Below are 15,251 nucleotides of genomic sequence, written 5' to 3'. Positions count from 1 at the left end.
GTTCCCAAATGTGCTTCCCAAATACCCAGAAAACTGCAGCAGTACTGGTACAACAACCTCCCCATTTCACATCCTCCTACATCTGTCTATTTGGCTTACCATGTCACAAAGTTGCTATTCTAAAACTGATGCATTTTAACAGGAATAGCTTTAAGAGTAGCTGCAAATAAACTGATTTCCCTTCAGAGGAACAGTAGCCTTTCAGTCTACTCACGTTGTATCAAGTGTTCTGTTGATCTTGGCTATTATTCCTAAGGAAGGATCAATTTTGGCGTACATGGTTGACATCACACCCACCACTACAATAAGCCAGCTAGATGGGCTAGCAGGATAAACTCCTGTGATAATTCCATTCTGGAAAGAAAAGCCTTCACATAATTTTCTCATACCAAAGTGACTGACTTCATATTACCATAGAAAGAAATAAAAATCAACACATTGAAATCATTTACTTATAAATAACTAAAGATCGTCCAACATTTTCTTACACGTGATTATGTCAGTGGTAGGGAATGGATTTACTTAAGTAGGATTACTACAGAAAATTATAACAATGATATCAACAGTGAAAGGAACTTTTACATTCTCTTATAGACACCACTGACCCTGCTGCAAGTTTTACTAAAAATACTGAAACTAACAACTCTAAAACAAATGATGCTTCAATAATTTCAATTTACACTGAGTTTGATGCTTCTATATGAATATGGCAAAAATATCCTACTGAACAAGACACTGAGAACCAGAAATAATGATTTTTAGATTATTTAAATAGTCCTTCTCACGGCTTTATAAGAAAAATTTAGTAAGATTTCTCTTAATATGTTTATGTTTTTGACAGAGATATTGAAGACAGCCTGTAGCTTATGTAGTTTCCTACTAATTAAATGCATATTTAGAATTATAATCCCATAAACAGAACAACAAATTCATAGCAATCTACATCAAATGCTTAATCAGAAACAATACTACTTAGCTGTAATAGTGTAGCCTTGTAGCCCTAAGACATATGACACTAAAGATTACAACTAGTCATATTTTTGACTTCTGCTAAAAGATTACATAATTAGGAGGTGCATCTTGAAGAGAACGAAGACACTTAAGTTAATTTCTACATCTCCTTCATCTTGCTTCCACAGAGTGAATAAAAAATATGTACCCTTTCAGTCTCTACAGTATCATCTTGTGGCACCTTCCTCAGTACTCCCTGTTTTAAATAAAACCCCCATAAGCCTTTCACAATGAGGAGCTCTATTTACCACGAAGGGGAAAAAAAAATCAGTTTTCCCTAAAAAAACTTCTATAAATTCATAAAACTTTAAATAACCCTGCAGTTTTGTGGACTGGACTAGTTTAGCATACCTTGAATCTGATGAACTTCTTCTTCCATGAATAGACACCAGACAGGTAAATCTGTTTGAGTGCCTCATGGCTCATCCGCAGGTCAATCCCATCTGGAGTTACTGTAAATTGAAAAGCTACTGCCTGATGAGCTTCCGCCATCTTCAGAGAGTTCTGCCAAAAAAACAAAGTGTAAAAAGAGTAATTCCTTCTTGTCCAAAGGAAATAGGAGCTAGTCCATTTCGAGCAAGGTATTTTCTACACCATAATTTTGGCAAAGATTTCTAAGTATAAAAAATTCACATATAGTACTTGCCTTTTCCTTACAGGCTCTGCTTGCACTTCAGTCTGAGTGTCCTGAAGGTTAATTTAAGGCACCACTTTTAACCAAAACAGCTGCAAATGGAAACAAAAGACTTGTGTAATTCAGGTGTTTTGGCAGCATCACAGATAGCTGCATATCATCTATACAGGCAATACATTAAAAATGGAAGCAGAACAGAAAGCCAAAACATTTAGAAAAAGCATATCACAGAGCATCTTACATTTCAAAGATGATTCAGAAAATGTTTTATTTGAAACAAAAGGTATCCAAAATGTTGACCTCAGCTAGAAAAACAAAGCTGCTTTTGGCCATATCTTCTCCCAGGTTTTGTTTTTTTTTTTTTTGCACATCCTAGTTTCAATATGATTACTCAAAGCAATAAGAGCCTACAGTCTCTGTGGCTCCATGCTGTGTCTGGCAAATAACTTGAAAAATCAAAACTATGCAGAGCTGAGGAAAACAAATCACAACTGTCAGCAAAATTACCTTCCCAAAAAAAATCTGAAATTATGATGAAATTTCATGGAATTGAAGCTCTGTTTAACTGCCAAAACAAATATCAACAACCATGCCAATGTTTATACATAAATACCATCGAAGTTATTCCTACTAATTATTGATTCAGACTAATGTTTTTTGAGAACTTACAATTAGAAAGTAGATTTTTGCAGTCAGACTCTATGTATAACATTGAAATGGTCAAAACTATATACTCTTGAGGAGAGCATCATGATTCCAAAGTCAGTCTCTTGTCCAGCTTAATATATCAGCATACCAAAACTTTAATGCATAGCCCTAAACCAATATCCCTAGAAGTAGGACTACATGGTAGTGGAATTTATTACCCCATCTGTAGGTCAAGATTCAAGGGCAAGTTTTAGACTGAGATTTACGCTGGCACAAAACATGTTATCAATACTAAGTGCTTTAAGGTTGCACTGGCATTTCTCTGTAAGCAAAAAAAAAAAAAAAAAAAAAAAAAAAAAAAAAAAAAAAAAAAAAAAAAAAAAAAAAAAAGTACAACTACTTCACCTTTTAAAATCCTTAAAGCTAAAGTAATTAAATTCTGGTAGACTGTCATCCCCTGTTGAACAGCATGTGAGGACTAACCAGTGCAATTTAGGTGGGCATTTCAAAAGCAGTTTATTATGACCAGAGTGCTGCTCCTCAAGCCTGTAAATGCTTAATCAAAGTCATCAGGAACACAAAGAATGGGTGCCAAGGTGTATGAGTAGACAACCAGGCACTTGGAATGCAGCAAGAACAGAAGGCTTAGGAAATAAGTACACAATATACAAAGAGAAGGAATACTTGGCAGAGATGAATGAGTCAAGTGCTGTTGCACATCATCTATTAAGGTTGCTGGCCAACAGGCATGGATCCTTTGCAGTATTGAACGTGCCTGTTCCTGGAGCAGCCTGCAGTGAACCACCTCTGCAATACAACTCCTGCTGCAGTGCCTGATGGTAACTCACTCATCTCACAAATCCCTCAGCCACTGCTCAGGATTTAGAAGCTGTGAGCTGGGTGAATCAAAGCACCTGAAGCTCACGGTATCCTACAGACAGTATGCAATTGATTTATGTGTGTGCAGTGTCTGATTAGAATAACAAAGAAGAACAAAGGAGAAGAATGCAAACCAGCTTTGAACTCCAGTTTCAAAAGCTTTAGCACAAGCCCTGTGTGCCTGAGTAACAACTGCAATTTGTAGCACTTAATGACTCCCTCACTAACAACTACTTATATGGGCTCTGCTGTAGGCAAGTATGAGGAAGTCAAAGTCAGCTGTCCATTCATTCATTCAAGCTGCTCATCACCAGCTGACAAGAGAAAAAAACCAGGCAGAGGCAGCAGTAATACAGAGTATAACCTGAACTCAACAGAGTATGCAAAAGCATTCCAAGTTAAGAATTTGTCATACGTTTAGTGGCACTGTTAACACTGTGATGATAAAACCCCAAAAAACACACACAAAGAACACAACCATATTTGCATACAGAGAATCAGGCACCTGGATTTGTCTCAAGAAGGGCCAACAGGTTCTGCTCAGTTTCACTCATGGAATTTTGTATTCTGAATGCCACTGTCTCAAGTACAAGATCAACTAGTTTCCCTTACCCTTCAACTCCCCTGTGACTTCTCAGCCTGGAAATTTATAATTAACCTCCTCTTTGTTTCTGAATGGAAAGAATTTCAGGAACCCTTTCGTTTTTTAAGCACATGCTTTTTTTACTGTCCTAAGACAAAAAAAAAAAAAAAAAAAAAAAAAAATTATAAGTAGCATCAAGCATTACCAGTCAACCTGACATTTTAATGAATTAAAATTTAGCATTCTCATATAAACAAATAAGCTTCATTAAGGGAAATATTCCTTATCCCCAAATGAAAAAAAGAAAAAAAAATCCAGCAAGAATTAATCCTGAATTAAGCAAATAAACCCCGCAAATAAATACAATCCAGTTCTAGGACTGTACTGCTTGACATTAAGAAGTGAAACAATAAAACGGCTTGTTTCTTTTCATACTCTTTTCCTTTGCTTAAGAAAACCATAAGCCTTTAAAAGCGCCCTGAATTATGAAGGCGGAATACCAAAGGCTTCCCGAAGTCCGCTTCTTTGAGCACTTGTTTTCCTCCTTAAAGGCCAATTTAATCCTAAGCCGCGTACGCTTCCCCTCGCCGCATTCCTGCGCCGCCACGTGCTCGCCAGCAAAGTAGGGGAAAGGGCGCAGGCGGAGCCTTGGACTTTTAAACTTGACTTGCCACCGCTCCTAAGGCAGCGCCCGCTGAACCAGCGCTGCAACAATAGCTCTTCTGACTGCGGGCATCGGGGTCTGCATGTGCTAATTAACCTCCTTCCCAGCAGAGAGCCATAAACAACAGCTTTTGACTTTGCTAGCAGCTTGGCTGAGTCTTACTGAAAGGGGGGGAAAAAAATCCTCAGCACAAGAATTTCTACAACTAATGTGAAATGGCTATTTTCATTCCTTTCAGTGTTCTCTTGCAATATTAATGTACCTTAAAAAAACCGCATGCTTGCCCCTGAAAATCTGGTTTATTGATTGTTTGCAAGTTTTTTTCCTTTTATTTAAAGAAGAGAGCTGCCTGTTCCTTGCTTTTATCTGGTTTTATTTAAATTCAAACATGCTGTAACAGTTGCAGATGTTTTTCCTCTTCCTTTTTCATACCTCTGCTCGAGCCAAACTAAACTAAGCACAATTTTTTCCTCATTGTTATAAACAAGCACTGCTAGGCTGAATGTCACTTTTAAGCCAAGAAAACACGTTGCACACTAGAAAGCCTATGTGCTGAAGGTCTGCAAAACTGTGCTGCTACATCTACTATGTAAAAAGCATAATCACATTGTTATTTTTGCAGTTTTAGGACATTTACAGCTCACAGACCTTATTTTAGGTTGCAAACACTGAACAGCCAGTTCCTGAAATCCCAGAAGGAGATAAAGGCTTCAGCTCTGGAAAATCTGAGGCCATGAGAGCTCCTGTGTGCAGGATGCTTCCATTTAAGTCAAGCATGCCAGAAGTTACCAGTGGCTGGCAATGTCTCTCTGAAGCACAGTGAAAGAACTGCCATGTCCATTTTAAAAAGCAGCAAGCCATGATAAAGAAGCTAATTGCATTACAGTACACTGCACAAAAACAAAGTATTAATTCTTGAAGCAGTTACTCCTGGAAATACTGTTGAGTATGAATCTTTTTAGTTTTCTGTAAATTTCACGTTGCATGGAGAAAGTCATAATGCTAAAATGAATAAAGGCCTCCTCAATACCTCAAAATAAATGCAAATCCTAGGCTTTAAGAGGATGTCACTAGCTTCCTATACATTGCATGGATCATGCAATTCACTTTTTTCCACATTTCCTCTTCCTCTTGAATAGGAAAAACCCCTGCTACTTGTCCTTGTCAGGATTTGAAACATGTAATGAAAAGACACATATCACTTAAACACAGTTTTCCCATCTATAGCTCCTTTTACTGCAAAAGAAGCAAACAAATGCAGAGGAAAACTGAAGAGGTCCTGTTCACCTGATCCTGAACAGCTAAAACCTTGATGAATGACTTAATTCTATGACTCTCACTTCCAAGGTACATTGATAATTTAGAATTTCTCCTCCTAGGTTTCTGACACCTTTTGCAGATTAGCTTTAATATGCAGGGCATATGACTGTCAGGAACCAAACCAAGCTCACAAAACAATTCTCTCCAATTACTCTACTTGGATAATCACGACCTGACAGTTTTCTCCATTTAGTTTCTCTGAGAACATGGCTATGTACCACCACACACAGGTTTGACACTGTCAGAGCTCTCACACAGACATCCTTGGCACTCTAGCCATGCAGTGCTATAGATGGTAGGTAGATTTGTAGCATCACAGGTATGATGGCAGTTCTGAAATCAGAATTGCCTGTATCATGGCATTTCTGAATTCAAAATTACCTGGAAGCCCTCATATCTTCAGACAGATACAAGGCACCACCAATAAAGCAAGGAGAAGCATCTTATGACAAAAGCTTTGTCTTCTGACTCCTGCCAAGTTCCTACTTGGGATCTTAGAAGTAAAAAAATAAACAAACAAACAAACAAACAAAAAACCAGCCCAAAACAAAATGAAAATCCCAACGAACCACAACAGAAACTTGACCCTGAAGAATTCTTTACACATTTCTTAAAATAAACTTACAACTTCAAATTTTAGCTTGGTACTCTGGTTTCAAATAGAGACTGATGAGGAGAAAAGTGTGACACTATTTAAAATGCCATTGTTTAAGGCAGCTTTCAAGATGGGAGTGGAGAAAAATATCAGATGAAAGTACATTAAACCCAATTTATTTAGTAAACATACTTAAAACTATATTAAGATTTTTATTTAAAACTAGATACCCTTGACTGAAGAATGGTTTTGGAAAACCAAGCAAGTACCCCAAAGTCTTAGTCTGACCCCAAACCAGTTTATTTAAAAGAGAAAAGCAAGGAGGAGGGAACCCATTTCTATTAACATGCAAATCAGTAAGAGTTACAGTTTGAATGTTAAAAGCAGCCACAGAGAACTTGAAAATAATTCTGGAGTTCCCAAAAGGTCTAGTAAAGAACTTTATGTCTGAAACCTCTTTAAATATTTAAGAGATTTTATTCAGTATTTTGCTGTCCACCCATCAGATCTCTCTTCAGGAGGTGAGCTTGCTACAGCTTTTAAAAGAAAACAGACATCCAAAATATTTATTTTGTACATTTAGTGATAACATATTTTGACACTTCAGGGTAGGTCACTGAATTTTAAGAGTCAGAGGACATACTTAATGAAATTAAAGCCAGGATTTAAACACTTGAATAGCAGTGCTGTGTTTGTGCTGAGACAGTGACCAAGTATTTTCTCTCAGCAGCTGTGTAAGCCATTACTATGGAAATTTGCATTTTCTATCTCCAGAAAGCCAAAACTATGAATGTATTTTGTTTTATACAGATCACTAAAGAACTTTGTACACTCATATTTCATATCAAGCACTAAATCAAAAGAAAGAGAATTCCAAACACTGAGATGTCTATGCAATCTCTCCAGGCATTATTACATGTTTCACTTGGATTTCTGTTATTGATGGTCCTGTCAGTCCAAGCCTCCAGTACCACCTACACAAAGTATTCAGACGAAACCATGGCTTTGCCTAGACAGAGTGCTTGCAATGAAATGATACAGAGTGATGGCACAAAGCCAGTGCCAACATCCTCAAATAACTTCCTAGCCTGTTAGTTTATTTGCACACTTTGCCACCTGCTACAGTTTAACTGATTTATACAATCATCCAGAAGTGGAGGCAACAAACCAACCAACCAAAAAATCCCACCCACCAGAGGTAAAAAGAGGTAAAAAAACCCCAAACTGAAACTGCCAATGGGTTCACAAATACAGGGATTGCAACTGGGAGCAGTGGCTGGTAAATTAAAGGTTTTCACAGCCACCCAGATGGACCTTGACAGGGTGGAGCAACAGGCAGGCTGAAACCTTGTGAAGTTCAACAAGGAGAAGTGCAAAGTCCTGCACGTGGGGAGGATTAACCCCACACAGCAGCACACACCAGGGACTGACTGGCTGGAAAGCAAAGCTCAGCAAGTGAGCCAAGAAGGTGTCCTTGCAGCAAAGGCTGCAGAGGAGGCTGACAGAATCCTGGGGGCATTAGCAGGACTCCTGCCACCAGGTTGGGGGAAGTGATTCTGTTGTTCTACTCAGTGCTGCTGAGGTCTCATCTCAAACTCTGTCCAGTTCTGGGCTCCCTGTGTGAGAAATGAAACTGCTGGAGAGAGTCCAGTGAAGAGCCAGTAAGAGGATTAAGGGCTTGAACTATGAAACCTCCAGAGATGCTTTAATAAATTTAATGTAGGAGTTTTTATAAGACATCGGCTGCAAAAAATAAACTTACAGACCACTAAGGCCTGAACAAGAAATCTTGTGCTTCAATTGCTTTAAATGAATAGCATACCTTGAAATTCAAATTGGTAGTAGCAGCCAAATATTCGAAAAGAGCAAGTTTTCTGCCACTGACAAAAATATGCTAGTTGTTTGGAGCATAAAAGAAACTGGACTTTGAAGAATGAACCCTTTAGAAAATGAGTCATCTCAGCTTTTCAACATTACTCCAGTAACTTTGCCTTTGCTGAATGGCACCAAAGTGCCATTATACAAGGTTTTCATATGTATATTGGTATTTTAAATACCACTGCCTTGCCCAGTGAAAGTCTGCCAGTCTTAAAGCAGCAGGTAGATTTCTAGAGCTGACTGCCCCATATTCTGCAGTGATATGATGGGAAACCATACAAGCTCCTAATAATAATAAAAAAGCTTGAAATTAAATGTTACATGTATATACAACTATCTAAAGAAAACATTGACTGCTCCTATCAAATTAAAAATGACTGTATTATCAATTATCAATAAAATGGATGTGACTTCAGGAGAGTACATGGAGGTTTTTCCTGGGTTTGCTGTAAATACAATAATTCCAGGCCCTGAAGTATACACTGTACAGCAGCATCCAGCACTGGCTCAGTAACTGAAGGTCCCATCCACTCTTGGGAGTGGTGGAGAGGCAGTCACCCACATAAATGCCAAAATTCTGTCCTACTGCAAGAGGATCAATAAGATGAAGCAGCTAACCAGGGAATGCCAGAAGGATGCCAAAAATGCTTTTACTTGTGTGCATGGGGTGCTTCTTTGATGCATAGCTGAACAAAATTAAAATTAAAGCTATAGAAAAAGCATTCAGTTTAAGGGAAATCTAAACAGGCAGCAAATTTGTCTAGAGTTCTATGCCTTCCCAAGGAAATTCAGGTCTGTTCTATAAAATCTTCAGTAAGCTGTATAAAATATGCAGCTGAAACATTTAAACATATGAACAAAAAGACTGCCTGGCCTCTCATTTCTGTTTCTTGCATATTCTCTTAGGTCAGGGTATTGAGTTTATGCTTAGCTCATGTGACATTCCACAAGGTTCTGACTTCTGAACTTACTATAAAGATTAACCAGACACAGTTATTCGTTGAGAATTTCTACTTCTAAATTAGGCCTCTTTGCCTACTAACCTTCAGTAATGCCTAATCATGCTTCAGTGTATAGGATGACACAGATAACTCTCTGCTTTCAAGTCTTACCAATAACCCAGCTATCTTACAATGACTAATCATATTTTACAGACACAAAATCTTTACAAGAAATATGAGAGGAGTGAACCCAAATCACATCGGTGCAAAAATTAGCCACAAGGATTAAGTTCACTCGAGGCTTCTCAGGTGAACCTAATGACTATGGCATACAAATAAAACAGAAACTAAAGAGTCACTCTCCTTTAAAAGGTGAATTAACATAGCACTGATGAAAACAAAATTAACCTGACAGGTGTTCTCATGACACTTTAGTTGGGACAAGTTCTCATATTTGGTTATTGCTAATCATTGGCTCCAATCTTTCCCACCCTCACCTACACCTGACAGGTGTGGTCTCTTGAAATTGCAAATGTCTTTAAGGATTTCTCACAACTAAGAGATGAACAAATGCTGTGGTTGAAGCCAAGGTGGAGAACTAAATGCATGTATCTGCCCAGCTCCAGCAACACTGGGACCCACAGCAAACCTCACCCACAGGAGAGAGCTTGAAATCACAACAGCTAAGAAGTCTTCAGTAACTTGCTGTCCTACTGATAGTTTACATCCTGACCTCATCAGTTTTCCACGATCACTTGTGGGTGAATATATCCATTACCTTCTGCAGATATCTCTTTTGAAATCTTGGGCCAATTTTCTTATTTCCTTTCTTGGTGGTAAACTGGAGCAACAGGTCTATATGGATTAAAAGAGATAATGACAAAGAGGCCAACGAATGCAACATAAACATACCCAAACAGCTGTCTTCCTTTAAAGCAGGTTTAATCTATTTGTCATACACAAATCTTCCATCCCAGAAGCTCACTGCCCCTGGGATCATGAATAGTTAGGAGGCAGACTCAGTCCAATGCCCCTAGCTCCTCACAAACACTACACTACAGCAATGGCAACCACTCAGCTGTAGCTCTCAAACAGAAAGTCAAGAAAAACAGTGTGAGCTTTGATTCACACACAGCTTTCAACTGTTCAGAGGGGCTGGATCAGATTGGAACCATTTCAGAACAACTGATGCCAATGGAGAAAATAGTCACAGACAGTGGCTCTGAAACACTATTTTCCATTACACTGAATGACACTGTTTACACTGAACATGTCCAAGATGGTGAGGAACTGAGGAGCGACAGAAAGTTCATGTGCTCCCCACTCAGTTATTTCTGGGGGCTCCCATAGTGACTGCCAGCTGCTGTGACAAGCAAGTTAATTTCAGAGGCCAGACTCCAATGTAGGCTCAGCATTCAGTTTAAGACATCCAACCAAGTGTTTGTCTGCAGGCTTGAGATTCCCATTAGACTCAACACAGATGCCATCACCATTTCCCAGAGGTGTTCAGAGAACTGACTGTTTTCACTGGCACTTCAAGGAGAAAAGCCACAGTTAGTAAGTTGTTCTTCTCACCTGATCTGGAAACAGGCAAAGCAGAGGAGATTTGGAAACAATCTGTTAATTAATTACTGGGCTAACCCTAAGGTATATTAATCTGTACAGTTTCTGGATCATATGATCCCTCTCCTTTTCCCAATAGTATGCTCCTGTAGAAGATGGAAATGTACACATCAACAAATAAGCAAACAACCCTCCCAAAACCCCCAATGAACACAAACCACCAACATTCTCCAAAATCAAAACAGAAACTTTTACAACTGTTGGATTTTTTCTAGAGATTTTTTTCCTTATACAGGACATGCTATTTTGTTCCTAGGCCTCTTAGATCATTCTAGCCTCTACTGCAATACATGTTATATTGTCCACATCCCAACAAGCTACATCCTCTGACCTTCTAGAAACCCAGAATAATCTAAGAGAGAAGCATACTCTGCTAAAACACTGCACAGTTATCATACCATGCAGAAACCTCCACCACCTCATAAAAAACTAGGCTCTAGACCTGGGTATTTCTCTTTAACTGCTATAAAAGGCATACCCAGGCATTCAAATTACACAAGATTATTGAACCCTTCTTTCTCTCTTTGAACTTAATGAGCTCCTGTGCTCTTGCAGTAAACAAGAATTATTATCTTTTTTACGACAACAAATGTTTCTGGAGTGGCTGGACTTTTAGGAGACATAAACGATGTCACATTTTAGGACTTAGGAGATGCAATGTGTGGTGATGGAAAAGCAAACTGTGTTAATTGCTCTCACAGTAGTTCAATGACCACTTACTGCACAAGGCTGAAAGACCTCAATAAGATCTATCAGCTTGCATGAGGCTAAGACTGAAGAACCAGTTCCAAAGATTTGCAAAAATATTTAAATTGACATTCACATTAAAGTTTATCCAGACCTGAAGAAAGAGGGTTCAGTCATTTGGACTGCATTTTTCCAAACATGTGGAGTTCGGACTATGATACACGCATGCTGCAGGGCAAAGACAATGGGTTTGGAATGTTAAAAAGAAAAAAAATACATAGTTTTGGAGTTCTGTTGACTGGCTGGGGTTTTATTTGGTTTTTTTTTTTTTTGGGGGGGGGGGGGTGGGAGTGTTGCTTCTCTTTTTACTACAAACATTTGCTTAAGGCTTAGCCTTTCGACCCAGACTTTTGAGGTAAGACTTGGGATTCCCCACTGTGCTCGCCACTGTCTGGAGGGCGCAGGACCCCCCTCCCTGTCCCGGGGTTCACTCTGCCCCCTGTCCGGCTCCATCCTCCCCTCGCTCCCGCTCCCGCTCCCGCTCCCGAGCCGCGGGCGCGCCCCCGCCCCCGGCGCGCTCCCGGCGCGCGGCCCCAGCCCGGGCGCGCTCACGTGACGCTCCCCAGAAGTGGGTGAAAGGTCGCGCCGCCGCGGCCCCGCCCCGCGCGTCCCCGGCCGCTCCAGGCCTTTCCACGCGCGCCGGGAAGCCGCTGCCAAACAAAAGTTCCCAGAGAAAAGGACCGCAAGCGATGAAAGGAGCCAAGCGCATCTCCCAGCGAGCGGGGGAAAAGGGTGTGCTCGGCTCGCCCAGCTCAGCGATTTCCAGCCTCAGTTGTTCGAGGGGACGCTTTTCTTGAACAAGGAATAGCGATTTCTTCCTTGGAAGAGGCTTTTCAATCGGGGTTGAAACACCCCAAAATTTTAGAAAGCACTCAGATCGACTTAACTTTCAAACTAAGTCACGGTTGTGACAGAGCCCGATACCTGTGTAAACATGAGAAGTTACATTTCCAAGGACAACAAAGATCCACACACCACCACCTGTGCTGCCGTAAACTGGCAATCATTAGTTTATATTGATATGCTTACAAGAGGAAAAGAACCTGCTAGCTACCACGGAAGCCCGCAACACTTGTTTTAAGTAGCATCCAGTTCTGATGAGCAGAAAAAGCATAAAGGAGTTAGCCGATATGGAAACCGAAGACGTCAGACACTCGGGAAAACGTAATGAAAGAAGAACGAAAGCATTAGATCTCCATTTTCAGCTACTGTCTACACTCACGTGAAAAGGAAACGAGCAGTTTTCTGTACTGTAATTTCCTTTAGACTGCAGATTGTCCTCCAAGTGCTGACGAACTGCCAGGTTCGGAGGAAGAATGAGACGTTTGTCTTGGTCCTACTTTGTACTTTTCTCTTTCCAAAAAAAGTGCTTCCTGTTACAGTTTCATCAACACTATACACATCCATTATAACTGGATCACAGCCCAAGTAATATTTTAGGTTCAGTTTTCTATTTTAAACCAGAGAACACAGCGCAAAGACCAAAGCTGTGGGAATACGAGGCGAGAAAATGTAATTCCGTGATGCTGCAAGAATCTTGATCTGTCTTTTTACAAGAAATCTAATTAGCATTCTCATGCAGTAAACCTGTCACGCCCCGAACAAGATATTACGTTTCCTGTGTTTGTAGTTCCAGCAGTTTGTAGTGACTGCGGTTTTTATAGGTTTTTTTACAGGCTGCAATCACAGGGACATACAGGCTAGTTTCTCTCTCAGAGACACACACAATAAATTCGTTTCCGCACTTGAGAAGCCAGCACCGATGCCACGCCGCGCGCACACTTCCACGGACGCGGAACTCCTCCCGGTTACGAGTCAAACCCACGGGGCCGCGGGTCACCAGTGTCACCTTTGTTTCGCGGCGGCACAGATTCAGCGAATCCCCGGTCCTGTACGTGTGTCACACCGCTCCCCTGCCCCCATCCCCGCCCTTATCTGCGGCACTGAGGCACTACTCCTCAAGCCGGGGCAAATGGCGAGCACGATGCCAAGGGCACCGCGCCTTTCCAGGACTCTCCAGCACCGCGCCCACCACCCTTCCCTGCGTTTCCACCCTTTTCTCCAGCAAGGACGAGCCCCGCTTAGGAAGCGGCGCCCGGCGCACAGGCACCACGGAACTTCGTGCTCGACCTAATGGAAACAACAATGAGGCTAAAACCGGAGCGAGCGAGCCCGTCCGCCTGTGCCCGGTGCTGCCCTTCCCCAGCCCCGAGGACGGCGGCCGGCGGCGCGTCCCGGCCGCAGGGGGAGGGGAGCGGCAGCCCGCGGTGAATCGGCCGGACACACGGCCGCCCCCTGCCCAGCCCGGAGCCGGGCCCCGCGCCGCTCACCTGCAGAGACCGGCGGCGACGGGCGGCGAGCGGGCCGGTGCCGCGGCGGCCGCTCGGGAAGCAGCGATGGGACGGCGGCCGCTCCCCTGCACGCCCCGCGGAGGCGGAGCGGAGGCGGGCGGGGAGGTGCCGCGGCAGGGATGGGGTGGCCTGGGCTGGGCTGGGCTGGGATGGGATGGGATGGGATGGGATGGGCCGTCGGTGGAGGAAGCCGGACGCGCGGGGATGCGTGGCCGTGGGAGTGGCGGTCCTGGGGTTGCGACAGGAACCGGGAAACACGGTCCCTGTGGGCTCGCAAGCGTCAGCGGGAAAGAAGCTTCGGGGACTGCGAGGAGAGGCTGGAAACGGGGCGGGGAGAAACCTGCTCCTTGCAGGAGGACTGCGCGTGGGGCACCTGTTTGCTGTGAAGGGACTGCCAAGGAAAACTGAGATTTCCCCCAGTCCCTCTCTGAGCTCAAGGCAATGGCTATTCTGGGCTCTGGCAAGAATGGGGTCAGATCTTAGAGCAAGTGCAGATGGGGGTGTGAAGGGGATTCCAAGGGAAGGCGCAGGACAGTAACAGCTCTCCCTCCTGGTTCCTTTTGCTTGGAAACCCTGGCTGGATGGTCTTTCGTTTGAGTTTTCTCTTTTGAGCCTAGATTCTCCCTGGCGCAAGGCATTAGGTGAGCGACCGGCAGGAGCTTTCAGTCCTGTATGGGACTCCCCTTGTGTATGGGAGCCCCAGCACCAAGCCAAGATAGACCCCTCGGGAAGGACCAGCCAGCCCACTCCGCCCCAGCAAATACTGGGGTTTGAGGGAAATAAACACACTCAATACATCTCACTAAAAGTGACTGCATTCTTTAAAAAACAAAATCATGAAAGTAATTAAAATGCAAATGTGCCAGTCTCAGGGCAGAATGACAGTCAGTTTGTAAATGACTAGTTTTTTGAATTTGTAATGAACTTGCCACTTTCAAGAGCTTGGATATCAGATGCTTTGTTTGATTTTAGCATGATAACAGCTGGAAGACTGCTCTGTCCCAAAAGGAGGTCATGTCCTGTCTGACTACAGTGGTGTCAGTAGAGAGCCTCTTCTTCAAACTGCTGAGAGGTGTGATTCCTACATTTTTCCCTTGTGGGCACACCCAGCCAGCCATGCAATCCTTCCTGCTGCAGTTTCCAGGATGTGGCTGAAAGCTTCCAAATACACAAACGGGACCAAATCCAGAAGCATGGACACGACAGACTAAATCTTTCCCTTACACTCAAGGTCAATGAAAATAAACCCCCACTTCTGGCCAGAAGTTTCCCTTCTAGACTTGTATGCCTAATGATGCAATTTTAAAATGTTATTCTTTCAGAAGGAAACATAAAGCCTAGCAAAAAGCAAGGCGTGGAGAAGAAAAAGCAGAAGCA

At 42.3% G+C, this 15,251-nt stretch overlaps 1 protein-coding gene across 2 annotated transcripts in view; it reads right to left on the bottom strand.

The window, feature by feature from the left end:
• The window catches only part of LOC306803477 (carnitine O-palmitoyltransferase 1, liver isoform-like), a 37,699-nt gene extending 23,707 nt beyond the window's left edge, over positions 1-13,992 (bottom strand). The window contains exons 1-4 of one of the 2 annotated variants that reach the window (XM_079308947.1): positions 13,854-13,992; positions 1,658-1,737; positions 1,363-1,515; positions 215-354 (exon numbers count right to left, since the gene is read on the bottom strand). In XM_079308947.1, the coding sequence (XP_079165073.1) occupies positions 215-354; positions 1,363-1,503 (281 nt within the window). In that variant the 5' untranslated portion in view covers positions 1,504-1,515; positions 1,658-1,737; positions 13,854-13,992. Of the gene's footprint in view, positions 1-214; positions 355-1,362; positions 1,516-1,657; positions 1,738-12,745; positions 12,855-13,853 lie in introns of those variants that run through there. The other variant, XM_079308948.1, reaches the window with a different exon arrangement.
• Positions 13,993-15,251: the final 1,259 nt, after the last annotated feature.

This window comes from Erithacus rubecula (genome assembly GCF_903797595.1).
Source record: "Erithacus rubecula genome assembly, chromosome: 6".
NCBI classification, from domain to species: Eukaryota; Metazoa; Chordata; class Aves; order Passeriformes; family Muscicapidae; genus Erithacus; species Erithacus rubecula.
This window is presented reverse-complemented; position numbering and strand designations above follow the sequence as displayed.